Source organism: Bombina bombina, chromosome 6, assembly GCF_027579735.1.
Source record: "Bombina bombina isolate aBomBom1 chromosome 6, aBomBom1.pri, whole genome shotgun sequence".
Taxonomy (NCBI): domain Eukaryota; kingdom Metazoa; phylum Chordata; class Amphibia; order Anura; family Bombinatoridae; genus Bombina; species Bombina bombina.
Window position 1 is genome coordinate 499,336,167 of NC_069504.1, and position 21,165 is coordinate 499,357,331.

The window sequence follows — 21,165 nt, forward strand, 5'->3', positions numbered from 1 at the left end:
TTGTAGCACAAAGCGGCAGAACGAGTTATACAGTGTATTAAGTTTATTAAGGTGAGTTTGCGGTGCAGGTGCATATACTACATCTCCATAATCCATGATTGCCATCAGCATTTGCTGTACAATCTTTTCCTTTACTGTAGGGCTGAGGCAAGATTTGTTTCTGTACAGGGCACCTAGTTTTGGATAGAGTTTAGATGTGTCTATGTGGAGGCCAAAATGTAGATTGGGGTCTAACAACATACCCAAGTATTTGAAAGAGTTGACTGCTGTCAGTGTGCAATTTGATTTTGTTTTGATGCGTAGATGCAAATTTTGTAGTTTGTGTAATTTTGCTCCCGTTCCAAAGATCATTGTGACAGTTTTGTCAGTGTTTAGGAAGAGTTTGTTTTTAGAGATCCACTTTTCTACCTCTGTGAACTGGTCTTGGAGCACTGCCTCAAGCTGCGGCAGATCGGATTTGTTTGCATAGATTACTGTGTCATCTGAGTATATGTGTAAAGTTGAGGATTTGCAGACATTTGGCAGATCATTTATGAATAATGTGAATAGTAGGGGGCCGAGAATGGAACCTTGGGGAACACCACATGGGACTGGGAGAGGGATGGAGTTGCTGTCAGAAATGGAGACATACTGTGATCGATCCGATACATATGATCGAAACCAGGTTTGCGGACGATCACCAATACCTGAGTTTTTTAGTTTGAGCAGTAGTATGTCGTGGTCTACTGTATCAAAGGCCTTTGCAAAATCAAAGAAAATTGCTCCAGTTAGGTCTCCTTGTTCCATGCCAGTTTGGATGTTGTTGCAAACTTTTAGGAGGGCAGTTGTAGTGGAGTGATTCAGGCAAAAACCTGATTGAACAGGGGTCAGATAGTTAGATTGTTGGTAATACTCACATAGTTGTATATGGATGATTTTTGACAATACTGGGAGCAATGATATTGGGCAATAGTTAGTAACCAAGGTTAACTCAACACATTTATGGATAGGCACTACTTTTGCAGTCTTCCAAAGTTTGGGTATGTAACCAGACACTAAGGATTCGTTAATTAGGGTTGTGACAGGTTTAGCAATTGCCGGCGCACTGAGCTTCAACAGCATTGCTGGGATTTGATCAGGTCCAGACTGTTTTTTCATTTTTAGATTATTAAGGTGTTTCTTAACGACATTGATGGGTACAGGTCTAAAATTGAACTTCTCTATATACTGTACATGTATACATACATATTGGAGCCCTTTCCACTCAAATACCTTTAAACATTAAGGGCTATATTACAAGTGGAGCGCTAATTTATCGCACTCACGCAAATTGTCAAATTTGCACGTTTGCAGGCGCGATAAATAACCAGGCGCTGGTTCACCATTGATTCCCGACTGTTTACTGAGATATGGTCCAAAACCCTTTCAGACATTCATCTGGAGATTTGCAATCCTAATTTTGATTAAGAAGATTGCGCTGAAATGTTACATACACCATTTCAGCGCAATCTTCTTAATCAAAATTAGGATTGTAAATCTCCAGATGAATGTCTAAAAGGGTTTTGGACCATATCTCAGTGGACAGTCGGGAATCCATGGTGAACCTGCGTCTTCTTTTGTAAAACCTATCGATTCAACAGGCTTCAGGAGAGACTGTGGGAAGGCAGCGGTTCTGACATCAAAGTAGAGTAACAATCCATATTGTATATATTTATTTGTTTGCAATAAATAACCAGCCATTAGAAGTGGCTGGTTATTGCTAACTCAAGCTCGCGGTAGCAATTAATGCTAAGAAAATTAACCAGAGATTCGATCTCTAAAAGTGCCGCAAATGCCCTCTAAATAGAGGGTATTATAGTTTTTTATTTTAAAAAATGTTGTAGCTTTTTTTAAAAATAAAAAATAACTGCGCTAGGCAGTTTTTGGGTTTTAAAGTTGGAGGAAGTGGAGTAATAGAAAAAAAACAGCACTGAAAAGTGCGGTCTATGGGAACTGTGTGTTCCTAGTAAATATATATGTATATGCTTATACATGTACGTGTATATAAACATATTATCACATAAATTATATATGTATATAAGCATATACATATTAATATTTGCTGCCATCACTGTGCTACTTACCCCCTTCTCTGCGTGTGAGAATGAGGCTCCTATGCTTTCCCGAAATCAATATTTAGCACTCCACTTGTAATCTGGCCCTAAATATTTATTTAATAATGTGTTTTAGTGTGTATGTACTGTAAATAATTTCAAATTGTAAAATTTTACTTTCAACTTGTAAAATGCTTGCTAACCCACATGCGTTAAAAGTTTACCTCTGGCCGTGTTTGCGCACGAGCAAAAGCGCTAAATTGTGCATCACATATAATCTTGCCCTAGATGTTGTGGGGTTTTAAAACGATTTAAATGAGTTGAGTTTGAAAACCTCAGGAAAATCCATTTGGTTCACTTTTTATGGAAATTCTGATAGATTAGTTTCTTATTATTGCTATGGACAGATAAATTACAACTTCTACCATGAGTTACATTTTTCTAAACACAGGGAAAATTGGTAAATCATGACATCAATGTGAATACTACAAACCCAAATATATGCCATTTTGAGAAAATGAATTTATGGAAATATGGGAGTTTAAAGTGCATTAGCCCATACATACAATTAGTGGAACAAAAAAAAAACTAAATTTTTCTTTGGTAAGCCATGGGAGTCTGCAGAAATTTTTCAGAGAGAGGGCAAAAAAGTGAAGTGTGCGCAGACATATACTATATATGTGTATATACAGTATGTATGTATGTGTGTGTGTGGCCAGAAGTCTTCATATCCCAGCGTCAAGTGGAATGATAGGAAATATCCCAGAGCAGAGAGAGTTTGTAAAATGAGGTAAGCAGTACTCACAGTAGGCAGGGTAGTCCTTGGCGGCAACAGGAAGACAATCCAGCAGTATAGCAGTTCAGGGGTAAACCAATAGAAGAACCAGGAACAGGCAGGAGTCAGCAACAAAAGGAAATCCAGCAGTATAACAGTTCAGGGGTAAACCAATAGAAGGACCATACAGGCAGAGTTCAGTAACGGTATAGCAATCCAACAGTTCAGCGGTTAAGAAGACAGAGTGGTCAGACTGGCAGAGTTTAGCAACAGTATAGCAATCCAGCAGTTCAGAGGTTAAGCAGGCAGAGTGGTCAGACAAGCAGAGTTCAGCAACAGTATAGCAATCCAGCAGTTCAGGGGTTAAGCAGGCAGAGTGTTCAGACAAGCAGAGTTCAGCAACAATATAACTGTCATGAGATGCAGGACATATGCAGGACACAGCAATGATGGTACAACTCTATTTTATTACAGAGCATAGCAATACACATCCAGACAGGTTGATTGTACTAAACTAACTGCGACACAGACACCGGACCTAAGCCCCGCCCACATGCTAGTGACATCACATCCTGCTCTCATCACATCTTCCCCTTTTTCAAAGGCAAAGCATACATTCGCATATATTAAATACCAAGGTACACCAACAGGGTATACAACAACATTTTGTTTTTGAACATTATAAAAACAGATAGATTAGAAAACATGAACAAATAAATTACATCCTGACTTGGACATCGGGGTAGACTACCCTAGTCCACAGTGACCATGGGATTATTCTGCCCATACTTCCGGTCACTGTTCTAGCTAAAGTCAGTCCCTGTATCGGGCCGGAAGTTTCACCACTCTTCCGCTTGATGTAACTTTGCATGAACTGTCCTCTGATACAGAAGATGGTGAACAAGAGTCTGCTGGAGGCAAAGATATATCCCCGCTATGATCTTGCTGAGGGGAAGGCACCTCTCTTAGAACAGGGGATCCCACCGGCGGTGGTACTGAGGTATCCGGTTCCAGACTCTCAGGTACAGGCTGAAGATGTCTTCGGTTACGGCGTGTAACCGTCCCTCCCTCTGTAAGGACTGTGTAAGACCTTGGTTCTGGAGAGCGGCCCACTACCGTAGCAGGCGTCTTCCATTTCTTCTCATCATCCAGTTTAATTCTGACACTTTGGCCCGCTTTCAGTTCCTGTAAAGGCCTGACAGAATGTCTCCTGTCGTAGAAGAAACGATAACCCTTTTTGGCCTCTTCATCCCTCCTAAGGACTTCGTCCCGAGGAACAGGGCCAGGCGGCTTGAAGACACCCACTGAGGGTAAAGTGGTGCGAATCTGGCGTCCTAGCATCAGCTGTGCCGGGCTAAACCCGGTGGCTTGAATGGGCGTCGCCCTGTATGACAAGAGGGCTAGGTACGGTTCAGATTGCTTTAGAATGAATTTTGTTGTTTGAACTGCCCTTTCAGCCATTCCGTTGGCCTGCGGATAATGTGGACTTGACGTGGAATGTACAAAATCATATTCCCTGCTGAAAGCACTGAACTCTGTAGAAGCGAACTGCATGCCATTATCACTCACCAGCTCCATTGGAATGCCCCAGCGGGCGAACAAGCTCTTCAGGCGAATGATAACGGCCTGACTTGTGATATCATTCAGGGGTGCTATTTCCAAATACCTGGAATAGTAGTCGATAACAACAAGAAACTTTTTCCCGTGCAGTTCGCACAAATCAGCAGCTATTTTCTGCCACGGCCCCGCAGGCAGCGGAGTAGACATTAAGGGCTCCCTTCTCTGAGTAGGCCGGCGTTCCCGGCAAAAGGCACATTTAGACACGTGATTTGCAATGTCGGAGCTGATCCCAGGCCACCACACAGCTGTAGCTGCTCTTTCTCTGCACTTTGTAATGCCTAAGTGGCCATCGTGAATCCTGTTTAACATCTCCTTCCTCATGCTGACAGGAATTACAATACGGTCTTGGAACAGCACCAACCCCTCCAGCTCCGTGAGCTGCGACCTCTCTGGCTGGTAAGCATTTAAAGACATCCAGGCTGCCCGGCTCTCGGGCCAGCCATCTCTTATGTACCTTATAACTTCTTGCAGATCTGTGTCCAAATATGTCTCTTTCTTTATCTCTTCCAGTTTCCTTGAAGAAATGGACTTAGAGGCCAGAACTGAATCAACATACACTTTTACATCCGACTCTGTGGAGGATTCTTCAGCAGCAGCCAGCGGGAGCCTGGACAGTGTATCTGCCACAACCAGCTGCTTCCCCGGCACATGCACTGCCTGAACATTGAACCTGAGCAGTCTCATTAAAAGTCTCTGGCATCTCAAGGGTGTTTTGTCGATGTCATAAGAATTGATAAGAGGGACTAGCGGTTTGTGGTCAGTTTCCAGACTAAATTTCTCCAAACCCACTAGATAACGCTGAAAGCGCTCACAAGCCCAAACTGCAGCCAGGCACTCTTTCTCAATTTGAGCGTATTTTGACTCCGCAGCCGTCAGTGTGCGGGAACAGTAGGCGATGGGCTGTAGTTTGTTGTCATTCAGCTGCAGGAGTGCAGCCCCCAACCCATAACTGCTTGCATCAGCACTAACCACAGTCTTTTTTGAAGGGTCGTAGAACCCCAGCACTGGGGCAGACCCCAGCAGGGACTTAGCATGCAGGAACGCTTTTTCTTGTGAGGGTCCCCAGACCCAGGCAACATCTTTCTTAAGCAACTCTGTGATAGGGTGCAAAACTGTAGATAAATCTGGAAGAAACTTGCCCACGTAATTTACAAGGCCCAATATCTGTCTCAGCTCATGTACATCAGAAGGGCTTTTCATCTGTTCGATAGCCTGAATTTTCTCGGGGTCCGGCTTGATGCCATCCCCGTTGATGATATGCCCAAAGTAGCATAATTCAGTTTTCCTAAAATGACATTTTTCTTTATTCAGCTTCAGCCCAGACTCTTTGATAGCCTGCAGCACACAACTCAAACGCTGATCATGCTCCTCCACTGTAGACCCATACACTAGAATGTCGTCCATGACGACTGCTGTGCCCACGTGGCCACTCAGGAGAGAACTCATTTCCCTTTGAAAGATCTCAGGAGCGGAGGATATCCCAAAGGGAAGTCTGCAGAAGCAGAACCGACCTACCGGAGTGATAAAGGTAGTCAGTTTGCGGCACTTTGGATCCAGGGGGATCTGCCAAAAGCCGCTAGAAGCGTCTAATGTGGAAAAGAACTTCGCCCCAGCCAACTTCGGGGCTATATCTTCCAACGTCGGCAGCACAAATCTCTCCCTCTTCACTGCCTCATTCAACCTTTTCAGGTCCACACAGATGCGCACCTTCCCATTTTTCTTTGCAACTGGAACAATGGGGGCACACCAATCAGTTGCTTCAACAACCTCTTCAATAACCCCCATAGACTTCATGCGCATGAGCTCTTTCTCCACTTGAGGCATGAGCGGGAACGGAATTCTACGAGGAGTAGAAATACTGTATGGGACTGCATCACTTTTAAGTGCTATACGGACAGGTTTGCAGTTCAGTAGGCCCAACTCGCCAAACATATCTTCAGAGACCTCATTCACTCTGGCCACGAGGCCCAAATCACAGGCTGCTTTTCTGCTCAATAAACTGTTAACACACTGACCTCGGATCACATGCACCCACATGGTGAACTTTTTTTGTTTGTACTCACAGCTGGCGAGAAATTTCCCCACACAATCAATGCGGCCACCAGGACTATGGACGTTTGTCGTAACCTTCGCCAGCTGGGGCTGTCGAGGCAGTTTCATAAATTCAGCAAAAGACATTACAGTGATATCAGCTCCTGTGTCAATCTTAAAATCAACATTGGCTCCCATTACAGTAAAAGTAACTTTCCAATCTTCCTCTGAGCTTGTCCGTTCCACAACAGACCCCACAAAAGACACTTCCTGACCCTCCTGGTCACTGTCCACCTGCATCTCCTTAATGTATTCAGTTTTACACACCACTTCAAAATGGCCTATTCTGTTACATTTTCTGCATCTTTTATCTCTGGCCGGGCATATGGCACTCTGATCATGCGCCCGGTAGCACCGTGTGCATCGGCCATGTTGCGCCCATCCACTTCTAGGCCTTTCCAGTACTTTTGATCTACCGCTCACACTGTGCCTTTCACTAGTAATTTTTCTAGACTGTTGCACTTCATCCACAATACTCTCAGACCTCAGATCAGCACTTTGCTTTTTCACCAGTTCACTCTGGCGGGCCATCCTAATAGCCCCTTCTAACGTTAAATCAGGCTCTAACTGCAGCTTCAGGGAGACTTCAGCATCTGCAATTCCAATAACTATTCTGTCTCTGATTTGCTCTTCTTTAGCAACACCAAACTCACAGAATTCAGCTAATTCATACAGGCTGCGCACAAATGACTCCACAGATTCTCCCACACGCTGATTACGTTTGTGAAAACAAGCTCTCTCATGAATCACATTTCTTTTGGGCACAAAGTGGGCACTGAGTTTATCCATAACTATATCAAAGTTAACTTCTTCCCCTTCTTGAAAAGTAAAAGCATTGAACACTGGCTCTACATCTTTCCCCATGGAGTATAAAAGAGAATTAACTTGTACTTCACCACTCTCCTTGTTCAGTTTGGATGCAATCCTGAAGCGCTGAAACCGCTGACGCCATGTGGGCCAAGCTGCAGGCTGAGAAAAGTCAAAAGGCTCAGGTGGGGTAAACTTTGACATTGCAATCGATCAGGAACAGAAGCGCAGTCCAGAACTTCTGACACCATGTCATGAGATGCAGGACATATGCAGGACACAGCAATGATGGTACAACTCTATTTTATTACAGAGCATAGCAATACACATCCAGACAGGTTGATTGTACTAAACTAACTGCGACACAGACACCGGACCTAAGCCCCGCCCACATGCTAGTGACATCACATCCTGCTCTCATCACAATAACAGTCCAGCATAAAGCAATACAACACCCAGGAGCACACTAAGAAACTCCTATACTTGGGCAGTGAAGATAGTAGGTGACAGACTTACATAGGCGCAGTATTTGCACCACAGGAGATCTGGACCGGCTTCAAAAGGGGAGAGACGTGCAGTGATAACGTCATCGCCGCATGCTCACAGGAACCGCTGCATCCCTGGCAACAGCCAGTGCAACAACTGCTGCGTCCCTGGCAACAACCAGAGCGGCACGGTGTGACATAGCCCCCCCCCCTTCAAGGGTTCCCTCTGGGAACAATAGTCGGTTTAACAAGATGAGTAGCATGGAATCTGGAGACCAAAGATGGAGCATGTACATCACGGGCAGGAACCCAGGAACAATCTGCCACACAGTAACCCTTCTAATGCACAAGGAACTGTAGTTGCCTCAGCCTGTATCTGGAGTCCAGGATCTTAGCAACCTCATACTCAGGGTCACCATGGATCAGGAACGGAGGAGGAGGAGGTCAAAGCTGAGTATATCTGTTCCTGATGTAGGGCTTGAGTAGTGAGATGTGGAAGACTGGGTGTATGCACAGGTTTCTGAGCAAGGCCACTCTGTAGGCAACAGGAGACCGTCTTTTAAGGACCTTGTAAGGGCCAATAAACCTAGGCCCTAATTTGTGACTGGGTTGACGTAGAGACCCAAACACGTTCACCATAGAGCTTCTCTTCGTGCCTGTTCGGTAGATGATCAGCAAACCTCTTGTATCTGGAGACAGCTGAACGTAACTGAGAGCGAATACGTTGCCAATGAGTAGTGAGGTTAGTAATGTGTTGGTCTGCAGCAGGAACCCCTGTGGACTGAGCAAAAAGAGGAAAGACACGAGGTTGGTAACCTGCTGCTGCTTGAAATGGAGAACATCGTAGAGAAGAGTGCCAATGAGTGTTCTTTGCCAGCTCAGCCAGGGGTAACAATTCAGACCAGTTAGTATGGAGAGTATTAACAAAAGTTCTGAGATAGGCTTCGAGATCTTGATTCACTCTCTCAGTCAACCCATTAGTCTGAGGATGGTAGCCAGAAGACAAGGAAACAGTGGTTCCAATCAATTTGCAAAAGACTTTCCAAAAAGTAGAGATGAATTGTGGACTTCTGTCGGAAACAATATTCACAGGAATGCCATGTAGTCATACCACATGTAACAGAAAAAGAGATGATAATTCTTGGGCAGATGGCAGTTTCTTTAAGGGTACAAAATGAGCTAATCTGGAAAATTGATCCACCACAACCCAGATAACCGTATAATGGTAAAAAGGAGGGAGGTCTACAATGAAATCCATTGTTATGTGCGTCCAAAGTTGTTTGGGAATGGACATCGGTTGGAGTAAGCCAGGAGGCAAGGATCGGGGAGTCTTATTGGCAGCACAAGTTGTGCAGGCTTTCACATAGTCCTGAGTGTCAGACTTCATGGTAGGCCACCATACATGTTGGGAAAGAAGCTTAAAAGTTCTTGTCAAACCAGGATGTCCTGAAACTTTACTATCATGAGCCCAGGATAGCGCAGGGGTGCGTAGGTTCAGAGGTACAAAGAAGATATTGGGAGCCAATCAGGGCTTCAGGAGGCTTTCTAGACTGGGCACGTTGCAGTCTCTCTAGAAGGGAGGTGTTAAGTTGAGCAACCACACAGGAGGGGGTATGATGTGTTCAATAGGAGCTTCAGAGGAATTACTAGACTAAGGAAACTGATGGGAAAGGGCATCAGCCTTTTTATTTTTGGTCCCAGGAAGATAAGAGACCACAAAGTTAAAACAGGAAAACAACAAGGCCCATCTGGCCTATCGAGGATTGAGAAGATGAGCAGTCTCTAGGTACGTCAGATTCTTGTGGTTAGTGAGAATTTTAATGGGGTTAGCAGTACCCTCTAGCCAATGACGCCATTCAGTCAAAGCCATCTTAATGACTAAGAGTTCACGAATACCCACATCGTAATTCCTCTCTGCTGGAGTAAAGCGTTTGGAGAAAAAGGCTACAGGGTGCAACTTGGAGGTTGAAGGATCCCTTTGGGTTAAGACTGCTCCAGCTCCAATCTCGGAGGCGTCAACCTCTAAAGTGAACTGCAGGTCAGGATCAGGATGGCGGAGCACAGGAGCAGAACAAAACGCCTTTTTCAGATGAGAGAAGGTATCCATGGCTTCAGGAGGCCAGTTTTTGCAGTCATTGTTCCATTTAGTCAACTCAGTGAGTGGAGCAACTATTTGGGAAAAGTTTTTTATAAACCTGCGGTAATAATTGGAGAACCACAAGAATCTCTGTAGTTGCTTTAATGAAGTGGGTTGAGGCCATTCCAGAACTGTGGTGAGCTTAGAAGGATCCATGACAAAACCTTCCTTTGAGATGACATAGCCAAGGAACTGGATCTGAACTTGATCAAACTCACAATTCTCCAGTTTGGCTACCAGAGAATTGTGTCTGAGGCGAAGAAGTACCTGTCTCACATGTTCATGATGCTCCTCAAGGGTGAAGGAGAAAATAAGGATATCATCCAGGTAGACGATGACAGTGTGATTGAATAGGTCACGGAAGACATCGTTGACAAATGCTTGAAAGACTGCAGGGGCATTACATAGCCCAAAAGGCATTACAAGGTATTCATAATGCCCTAACCTCATGTTAAAGGCCTTTTCCATTCATGCCCTGGGAATATACAAATAAGATTGTACGCCCCACGTAGATCCAATTTATTTAAGTAGCGAGCATTTTAGAGTGAAGTCGATACAGGGTCTGAGCCCAACATCCTTCTTACTGATGAAAAAGAAGCCAGCCCCGGTAGGAGAAGAGGAAGGGTGAATAAAACTTTTAGCTAGGTTCTCTTGAATATAGTCCTCCATGGCCTTGGTTTCAGCTTTGGAGAGTGGATAAGTCCTCCCTTTAGGAAGTGGTGCTCCAGAAAAGAGGTAAATTTTGCAGTCGTAAGGACGGTGGGGTGGCAGCACATCAGCTTCTTTCTTTTCAAACACATCTGTAAAATCTATGTATACTAAGGATGGATTAACCCTGATCCACGGGGAGTGCCATCCAGAGTAGTTATTTTGAGTCATTGTTTTTTCTACAGAAAAGGCAATCCTGCCTGAATCATAAAACGGTGATCAAGAAAATTTCCAGCTGCAGCAGAATCAACGAAGGCTTGAGCGTGAACAGAATTCTGAAGGAAGGTACAGGTAACAGGTTCCAGGATCCGAGAGAAGTGAGGGGATTTAGTAGAGACCACGCTTAGAGGTACCCCAGTTTTACCCTCTAAGCATTGGCTTTTCCCGGCAGAATATCACAGTTCTTTAGTTGGTGTGAGTTAGAACCACATTCTCAATCTCCTTCTTCTCTGTCTTTCAGATTATGTGGGCTTGAGGGAGGAGAGATCCATGGGTTCCTCTACAGAGGTAACTGGAGGTGCTGATGGGCAAGAGGATAGTCTAGAGACCAGACGAGTAGGAGGAAGACAGGGAAGGGTTCTACAAGTTCTGTCTCTCTCAGCTTGTCTCTCCTGAAAGCGAGAATCTAGACTGATACAAAGTGTTATGAATTCATCAAGGGAAGAAGGAACATCACAATAAGTAAGCTCGTCCTTAATGCACTCATGCAAACCTCTCCTAAAGACCGCCTTGAAAGCCCTGCCATCCCGACTGGTCTCAAGTGCCAAGGTGCGAAACTCAATGGCGTATTGTGCCACAGATCTATTGCTCTGGCAGAGATCCAAGAGAGAGTAATCTGCAGCAGAAGCGTGGCCGGAGGTCCCAAACACACATAAAGCAGAAATGAAGGCATCAGCATCGTTCAGGAGTTGAGCGCTCTGTTCCAAAAAGGGAGAGACCCAGGCTAGGGCCTTGTCTTTCAACAAAATTTTTTTAAAAGTGACCTTTGACTGATGAGACTGGAAGGTGTGAGGAGCATTGTGAAAGTGCAGTCTGTACTGGTTGAGAAAACCCCTACAGTCGGTAGTGCCATCATACTTGTCAGGTAATGGTGTTCGGGGTATACTTCCAGAAGCAGGGGAAGAAGCTGCAGCACTAGCAGCAGGGACCGGCTGTTTAGTAACAGGAGCAGCGTTCTTCTCTGCAACCAGTGAGGAAAGCATAGCGGTTATAGCCTCTAGTTTAGAATCCAAATTCTGCAAGTGCATGATATGGGTTCCCAGCATCTGTCCCTGAAGAGAGACTGCTCTTGCTACCTCATTTGGGTCCATGGCCCAAGTTTAATGTAATGCTCATGGAATATTCCTCTATCAGACCAAACTTGGCCAGTAGTCTTCTTATCCCGGAGTCAAGTGGAATGATAGGAAATTTTCCAGAGCAGAGAGAGTTTGTAAAATGAGGTAAGCAGTACTCACAGTAGGCAGGGTAGTCCTTGGCGACAACAGGAAGACAATCCAGCAGTTCAGGGGTGAACCAATAGAAGGACCAGTAACATGCAGGAGTCAGCAACAAAAGGAAATCCAGCAGTATAACAGTTCAGGGGTAAACCAATAGAAGGACCAGACAGACAGAGTTCAGTAACGGTATAGCAATCCAACAGTTCAGGGGTTAAGCAGACAGAGTGGTCAGAAAGGCAGCGTTCAGCAACAGTATAGCAATCCAGCAGTTCGGGGGTTAAGCAGGCAGAGTGGTCAGACAAGCAGAGCTCAGCAACAATATAACAGTCCAGCATAAAGCAATACAACACCCAGGTGCACACTAAGCAACAACTATACTTGGGCAGTGAAGATAGTAGGTGACAGACTTACATAGGCGCAGTATTTGCGCCACAGGAGATCCGGACCGGCTTCAGAAGGGGAGAGACGTGCAGTGATGACGTCATCTCCGCACACTCACAGGAACCGCTGCATCCATGGCAACAGCCAGAGCAACAACCGCTGCATCCCTGGCAACAGCCAGAGCGGTGCGACGTGACAATATATATATATATAATTATAGCCTACTAGCCATTGGCGAGTGAAAATTTAACAGTGGCGAGTGTAAGTTAGTGAGTGAATGTCTACAAATATTATCTACAGGGATATTATATATCTATGAAAGGGCAAAGGCTATAGGGACCCCATTAGTGCTTAGATTGTTACTTCTGAGAGGGTAAACAGGGGCAGAGAGAGATTGGAGAGGAAAAGTGAGAGTGGAGAAAAAGATAGTGTAAAGAAAGAGTGGAGAGAAAAAAAAAAGAGAGACGAGATTTGAGAGAGACGAGAGAGTGTAAAGAGAAGATATGACCTGAGAGAGAAGGGAGGGGGTAAAAAGAGAGATTGAAGAGAGGAGGGGGTGGAGAAAGATAGATGAGAGATGAATTATAAAAAAAAAATCCAGGTCTGCTATAACCTCACATGTCAGCAGTCTCTGCTTTCTCTCACCTCAACAACTTCCTTTTTCTGTCCTTCCCCAGAACCCTAGTTGATGTTGCTAACTGCTATGCACTTATTTTTGTTAATTTATTTCTGTATGTAGCATTATTTAATTTGTGGTATAAAACAAAAACAATATTAAAAAATTACTGTACAAGCAGCCTACACCCCCCTATGTATCTACGATCATAGACTCTGTTAACTATTTTGCTACAGTATAATGGAAAAAGGTTTCTACCGAAGCCTGAGTAAAGGAGTCTCCTAATGGAGCATTTGGGACAATTGGTTCAACTACTGTGACACCCTGGACTCTTTTCTAAAGATGGACGACATGATTTATTCATTCAAAATCTTTAGAGCCATTTTGGAAAAATGAGTGTCACCTCTACCTGTTGTCATTTTGCATCAACCTAAAGACTCACGGAGACTATTGGAACTAGTTTCTCTTTAATAAAGGGATACTAAAGCCAATTTTTTTCTTTAATGATTCAGATAGAGCATGCAATTTTAAGCAACTTTCTAATTTACTCCTATTATCAATTTTATTTTTTAAAAAGTGCATAAATAATTTAAGACCATACGTTTAGTTTTGTATCTGCTAGTAGGAAACTTATTCCTAAAATGTCTTCATAACTTCTGCTGTTCTTCATATTGTATGAATGATGTTGTGTATTTGTACACTATGTGCACAATTATTAGGCAAGTGAGTATTTTGACCAAATCATCATTTATTTATTTTTATCTTAATTTGTATTGAGAATTGGATTATACAGTAACATTCATGCAGAATATTCATTACAAGTTCGTTGTGGGAAAAGAAAATATTTAGCATTGTCTTGCATTTATCTATGAACTGCCGATAATATTCAGATAAATCACATTTGAAATTGGTGAGAAAGATAATAAGAGGAAGAAAGAGAAAAGAAAAAGAGAAAGTAGGAAAATAAATGTAATAAAAAAAAAAATTGGGGGGGCAAAACGGGGATTTATACAAGATATGGGCAGTCTCTTGGGTATTCTTTGCTGGTTATGTTGTATGAATAATTAGGTAGATAAGGAATCATATTTGGAGTAGCTGGTAATGCTGTGGGTTTATTCATTACTTTTTTTTTGAGTTGCGAACGAGTCTGACAGTAGGGGATAGTTTGGGTGATCATCAAGTTTGGTAATATGATTCCTATAAAAATAGTATCTCATGATAGAAGTTGAGTTTGTTAGTAGAGAAGTAGAAGTATTTTTCATGTGCAATATTTTGTGCTAATTGTGTTTTGTGCTAATTGTGTTTTCTATTCTGCTATAGTGGGGGCATGAGATTGTTTCCATCTTCGGGTAATTAACTGTTTAGCAGTGTTTAGGACTAATTGCAATAATTTCATACAAATCATAATTTTTATGCATATTGTCCAACTCCAAGCAGTATAAACTTGAATGCTTATTGGATTTAAGCATATCAGGTGATGTGTATTTGTGTAATGAGGGAGGGTGTGGCCTTAGGAGATCAACACCCTATATCAAGGTGTGCATAATTATTAGGCAGCTTCTTTTCCTCAGGCAAAATGGGCCAAAAAAGAGATTTAACTGACTCTGAAAAGTCAAAAATTGTGAAAAGTCTTTCAGAGGGATGCAGCACTCTTGAAATTGCTAAAATATTGGGTTGTGATCACAGAACCATCAAACGTTTTGTTGCAAATAGTCAACAAGGTTGCAAGAAACGTGTTGAGAAAAAAAGACCCAAATTAACTGCCAAAGATTTGAGAAGAATCAAACGTGAAGCTACCAGGAACCCATTATCCTCCAGTGCTGTCATATTTCAGAACTGCAACCTACCTGGAGTGCCCAGAAGTACAAGGTGTTCAGTGCTCAGCTACATGGCCAAGGTAAGGAGGGCTGAAACCCGACCACCACTGAACAAGACACATAAGTTGAAACGTCAAGATTTGGCCAAGAAATATCGGAAGACAGATTTTTCAAAGGTTTTATAGACTGATGAGATGAGAGTGACTCTTGACGGAACAGATGGATGGGCCCATGGCTGGATCAGTAATGGGCACAGAGCTCCACTTCGACTCAGATGCCAGCAAGGTGTAGGTGGGGTTCTGGTATGGACTGATATTATTAAAGATGAGCTAGTTGGACCTTTTCGGGTTGAAGATAGACTCAAAATCAACTCCCAAACCTACTGCCAGTTTTTAGAAGACACTTTTTTCAAGCAGTGGTACAGGAAAAAGTCAGCATCTTTCATATGGACCATGCTATTTATGCAGGACAATGCTCCATTGCATGCATTGAAGTACTCCACTGGTGGCTAGCCAGTAAAGGCCTTAAAGATGAAAGAATAATGACATGGCCCCCTTCCTCACCTGACCTAAACCCTATTGAGAACTTGTGGGCCCTTCTTAAACGGGAGATTTACCGTGAAGGAAAACAGTATATCTCTGAACAGTGTCTGGGAGGCCGTGGTTGCTGCTGCACAAAATGTTCAAGAAACTGACAGACTCCATGGATGGAAGGCTTATGACTGTTATTGAAAAGTAGGGTGGCTCTATTGATCACTGATTAATTTTTTTGTGGAAATGTCAGAGATGTTTATTTGTAAATTTTTAGTTGTTTGTTTATTATTCTCTCTTTAACAGATTAAAATAAACAAGTGAAATGGGAAAATTTTAATTTTTCATTTAGTTGAATAATAATTGTGCACACTAATAGTTGCCCAATAATTCTCCAAACATAGATATTCTCCTAAGAAAGCTAAAACCTCAGGTTTGAGGTTTATTAACATTTTGGATTGACCAAGAGCTCTGTAGTTGTTCAATAATTTAATTAATCCTCAATAATACAACTTGCCCAATAATTGTGCACACAGTGTATATAGACTGAGCAATATATGTACATAGTTTTCTTACATATATATTTTTTGTAGTGCTCTTATAAAAACATGCACATTACCATTTTATCTTGAGCAACTAAAGTATGTAACTAAACATGTGTTTAGTTATCTTTATGTAAAACTACGGACATTATGAAAAACATTTGGCTAATCTATGTGTTTAGCATGGAATCTGTTTTTCCCTATAACTCTTTAAAGCTAGTCTTGCTAAAAAATAAAGAAAGAAAATTCTGCACAATAAGGTGTTTCACATTGGCTAAACATATGCAAAGAATGGGGGGGGTGGGAAGTGGGTGTGGAGTGAGTGGGGTAGTGTGTGGATCAAAAGTGGTTAGTAACATTTTGGGCTGGCTAGTAGCTTAGGGCTTGAAATTTTGAGCCATGTATATATAAAAAATAATGTACTTTAGTAATTTTTTCTGTGGAGGATATCCAGCAGTTTATAAATTCAATCTTGTGTTTTGTTCTCTTTAGCCTGAAAGAAGAACACAATCGATTAAAACAGCAGATGAAGGAACAGGAACAAAGCAGACATATGGAGCATCTTCAGAGCCATATTGCAATCAATAAGGTATTAAGAGAGCAAGACCAAAGACAGACAGATATTTTGCTTGCATAAATATGTTTAGTCTTAAAATATCCATCACTGATCAAATATTTTTTTTATTTTTTTTTATGGACAATTATAGTAACCTACATAGCATTACAAGCAAATAACAAAAGGTCTCATGATAATGCACACAAATTATTTGTTAATATTTTCCATATTGGGTATGCAGCAAGCAGTCAGTTTAAATGTCCAAATGTTGATATTGACAATCCTGCTCATTGATGGACATCTTAAATGTGGAAGAATAGATAAGTCCAATTTTTATAACATATATACAGTAATAATAAAATATGAGCTTTAACATTTTAACAAGAAACAGTTAATATTGGTTTATTTGATGTGTTCGTTTTCAAAAAAGGAAGACAAAGCGGTTTGAGTAATTTCACCCTTTTGTGAACGATTTGGTTCAGCTTAAATAGTTAACATTCAAACAAGAGAGGGGCATCAGCAGCTTCAGCGAATACCTGTAAGCCAGACTGACCAGGCAGGCTTCGGTGCTCCATGGGTACGCTTCCTTAGGGGCCAGTTTAGCCAGAGGAGACAGGAGGAAGGTGAGCAAGAAAGACCTCAGACTGATTAAGGGACTTTACGAGGGCGTCTATGCTGAACGGCAAAGAGGGTAAATCATACATCACTGCTGGAATAGCGCTCAAAGTCTCTAACAATGAAGACTTACCCGGGTGCTACTGCTCTTCAGCTGGTTATCTCCCACCGTGTACGATCTGGGCACTTTGATTTGGCTCCAATGTAGCAGTGGGTAGGTAAGTAAGGTAAGAGGTTGTTGGTGAAAAGAAATCCCGTTCCCCTCTGAGGCGATCAACTGAACTGCTTTTCCACAGACTGCAGCCTCCGGTTCAGCTGCTGCCCCACAGGAAATCTCGGTGTGAGTCGTAGGCTCGCCTTCCAGCTTATTGCCAGTAATAGGGAACCGCAAATGCCATCTTGTCTCGCTCGGGACCCCACAGGTGTCTCACATGCCATTGTCAGAGCTCTATGGAGAAAGAAGCGGTGTCTGGGGCTCCAGAGTGTCGCTCCCGCTGCTGTACACCTCCATAGAGTTAAGGTCGGTATCCCACGTGGGGGTTTGGAGTTGTGATGCAGTTCGGTCAGGTTCAGTAAATAAGGTCAGGTAGGAATCAAGCAGGGTCCTGATCTCCTTTAGGGTTAGATCTGTCATCTCCCCAAGTACTTCTAAAGCGCAGAAAGGGTAGTAGCAGCTCACAAATGGCGCTGTGCAACCACTGAGGCCCGTAGGTGCTCAGACGGGGGGGTCTGGAAGAGGCCGCAACCTCTAAATAAGCTCAAGAATATTGGGCTGACAGCAATCCTGTAATTCTGGTATGAGGTAGAAGAACAATGTCCTCTGCGTTATATTATTTATATCCCTGGCTTAGATGGCAGCTTGAACAGGTGATATTATAAAGATAAATCTGGAAAGCTGGAGCAGCACTCAATATCGTGACCTATCATGGCCGCTGCCCGGAAGTCCCCCTGATAAAATATTTAAGAGTCAGAGTTTGAGTTAATCAGTTGGGATTTATTCACCTGTGCCAGAAATGTAAATCGTAATTATAAAAAGCAGATTTTGCACTGTTTAGGGGAAAAAAACGAAATATTTAAAATGGTCCAGTTCTTTGCTGTGCTATATCAGGAAAGATCAGAGATAAGCCTGCAGAAAAGCCTGTTGGGATATAGCCAAATATCAACATGAGAAATAGAAACTATAAAATGTTAATAATTTTACGTCAACAAACCTGCCAAGCAAGAAGCAAACCACCAGGAAATATTTAAGGGTGAAGTGCACATGTTTTGATGCACACTGGAGCAGGAAAACACCTATAGATTCCTGATGCATTAATGGGTAGTTTAAGCCTAGCCCACTTAATATTTCAATTGAAATGCAAAATGCTGTCTACTTTATTATTATTATGGGTTATTTGTAGAGCGCCAAAAGATTCTGCAGCGCTATAAACAAATGCGGAGTACAACAAAACAATTATAGGGATCAAATGGGTAGAGGGCCCTGCCAAGAGTAGTCAGCTCTTAAGAAGCTCTTAAGAAGGTGATCTACAAACAGCTGGACTCTTAGGCTTACATGCGATAGCAATGGAGGAGAGGAACTGGTATAAAGAAAGGTTAGCGTAGGTTGTATGCATCCCTGAACAGTAGAGTCTTTAGGGAGCACTTGAAGCTTTTACAACTAGAAGAGAGTCTTTTGGAGCGAGGCAGAGAGTTCCACAAGATGGGAGCCAGTCTGGAGAAGTCCTGTAAACGGGAGTGTGATGAGGTGACAAGAGAGGAGGAGAGTAGGAGGTCATGAGCAGAGCGAAGGGGGCGGGAGGGAGAGTATCTGGAGACAAGGTCTGAGATATAGGGGGGAGCAGTGCATTTGAGGGCTTTGTATGTCAGAGTGAGAATTTTGTGTTTGATCCTAGAGGCAAGAGGAAGCCAGTGAAGGGATTGGCAGAGAGGTGCAGCAGATGAAGAGCGACGTGTAAGGAAGATGAGTCTGGCAGAGGCATTCATTATGGATTGTAAAGGAGCTAGGCGGCAGGTGGGGAGACCAGAGAGGACAGAGTTGCAGTAATCGAGGCGGGAAAGAATGAGAGAGTGGATTAAAATCTTAGTTGTGTCTTGTGTAAGGAAGTGTCTCATTTTAGAGATGTTTTTAAGGTGGAAGTCTACCCAGTATTATTCCTCACAACCCTGGCAGGTTTGTCTAGGAAGCATTCTATCTATTTAGGGCCAGATTACCAGTGGTGCGCTAACAGTTACGCGTAAGCAATATCGGGTTTATTGTGGCTGTTTGCGCTTTGGATGTAGAGCTTGTATTACAAGCTGAAATTAAACGCAATCGCTTGAGCGCAATTGAAGATAACGCACGCTGGGATAGCGAGACCTAAGAGCTCTGGTTAATTGTTTTACAAAACAATAAAGTGTCACAAAACACATCAAAAATACATTAAAAGTACAGTTGCACTTATAATAACACCATCTAATAAAAATGATTTTACAAAAAAAGTTATAAGGGTTTAAAGATATGAGGTCTCAGGCAAAGGGCTTTAACATAGATATATTGATTAGGATTGCTTTGAACCCAAAGAAGATATGAACTGATTGAAAGCTTAGGGGTTTTTTTTTGGGGGGGTTACATTGCATTTTTAAGCTACTAAAAGGCATTACTACTTACGGCAGAACTCTTGTTAATATACCATCTGTATCACTGGACTAAAATTGCTTTTCCAATAAAGAAAATGCTAAATAAATACACAATGAATTGATAGGATTAGCAAAATCTTCAGTTAAAGAGACACAACTTTAAAATGATTGACAATCCATGCAATGCATTTCATTGCAGCAACTCTGGGGATTAGTTTTAGAGTCATGAAACAGGCAGTCAGGACTCTATTACACACCTGGTCCTCTACTTCTGACCTGGGGTCACTGCCAGCCCCCAATATGGAGTTTTTATTTTGTTTTTTTAAATCTGACAGTGTACAAATCAAAGCGCTATCTCCTACGCCATAAACTTCAATCAAAGGACATTTCCACTACTCAGAGTTTCTAGGAGGCAATAGTACAGAATACAGAACCTCAAGGCAAGCTAACATGAGTGTGCGTTCTAAGCTCTACTTAACTGAATATGTTTGCTACATAGATCCTATGTGTGGATGGAACCTAATATAAATGATAGGGTTTCTTTAATTATAGGTACCAATGTTGAAATCTAACTTTAAAAGCAGGTTCTGTATTTCACTAAATCTATCTCTCTCCTTCCACAGAATGAGAATCCAGAGGTGAATCTTCAGTTAAAAGAACTATACTCAGAACTACAACAAGCTCAGTGAGTTATTAATCTCTGTTTTAACTCATTACTGATCAGGGATTTCAGTTATTTCATACACTATTCCAATTTTAGGATTTACATCTACGTTTATAAATACAGGTACAAACTCTTTATTCAAACTGCCTGGGACTGAAAAAGGTTTGGATTTCTGAATAGTTTGCATTTTAGAATATCAGTATATATTTCAAAATAACAATTGGAAAAGCATGGAGATGGAATGGAACCAGATGTAAACAATATCTTATGTCATTTAGGCAAAAATAACATCATAATACAAATTATGCAACCTAAAGGAAGTTTTATATCATTTTAATACTATTGTATAAAAAGTACAACCAGAAAGATTGTACAGTACTATAATCAGAAAGTGTATAAATAAATATAGACTAGCATATGCCTTTTAGAAAACATAAAAACACAGGCAGAGAAGTATGTGACTTACTTTAGGGGAACATTTTAAAATTAATGAAAAAGTCTTGATTTTGGAATAATACTTGATTTTGGAATAATTCTTGATTTTGGAATTCTAAATTTAGGGATTTGTACCCTGAAAGCTAAATGTTGATACCCAATCAATATTTTGTAGTTATAGGTCCACAAGGAATTGTTTAAAGGGACATAATACTTATATACTAAATCACTTGAAAGTAATGCAGCATAACTGTAAAAAGCT

General features: G+C 42.1%; 1 protein-coding gene across 1 annotated transcript in view; it reads left to right on the top strand.

Annotated features, from left to right (window-relative positions):
- The window catches only part of LOC128664484 (GRIP1-associated protein 1-like), a 75,146-nt gene extending 54,653 nt beyond the window's left edge, over nt 1-20,493 (top strand). Inside the window, exons 7-8 of the mRNA XM_053719308.1 lie at nt 16,510-16,606; nt 20,428-20,493. Of these exons, the coding sequence (XP_053575283.1) occupies nt 16,510-16,606; nt 20,428-20,493 (163 nt within the window). The remainder of the gene's footprint in view (nt 1-16,509; nt 16,607-20,427) is intronic.
- The last annotated feature ends 672 nt before the right edge of the window (nt 20,494-21,165 follow it).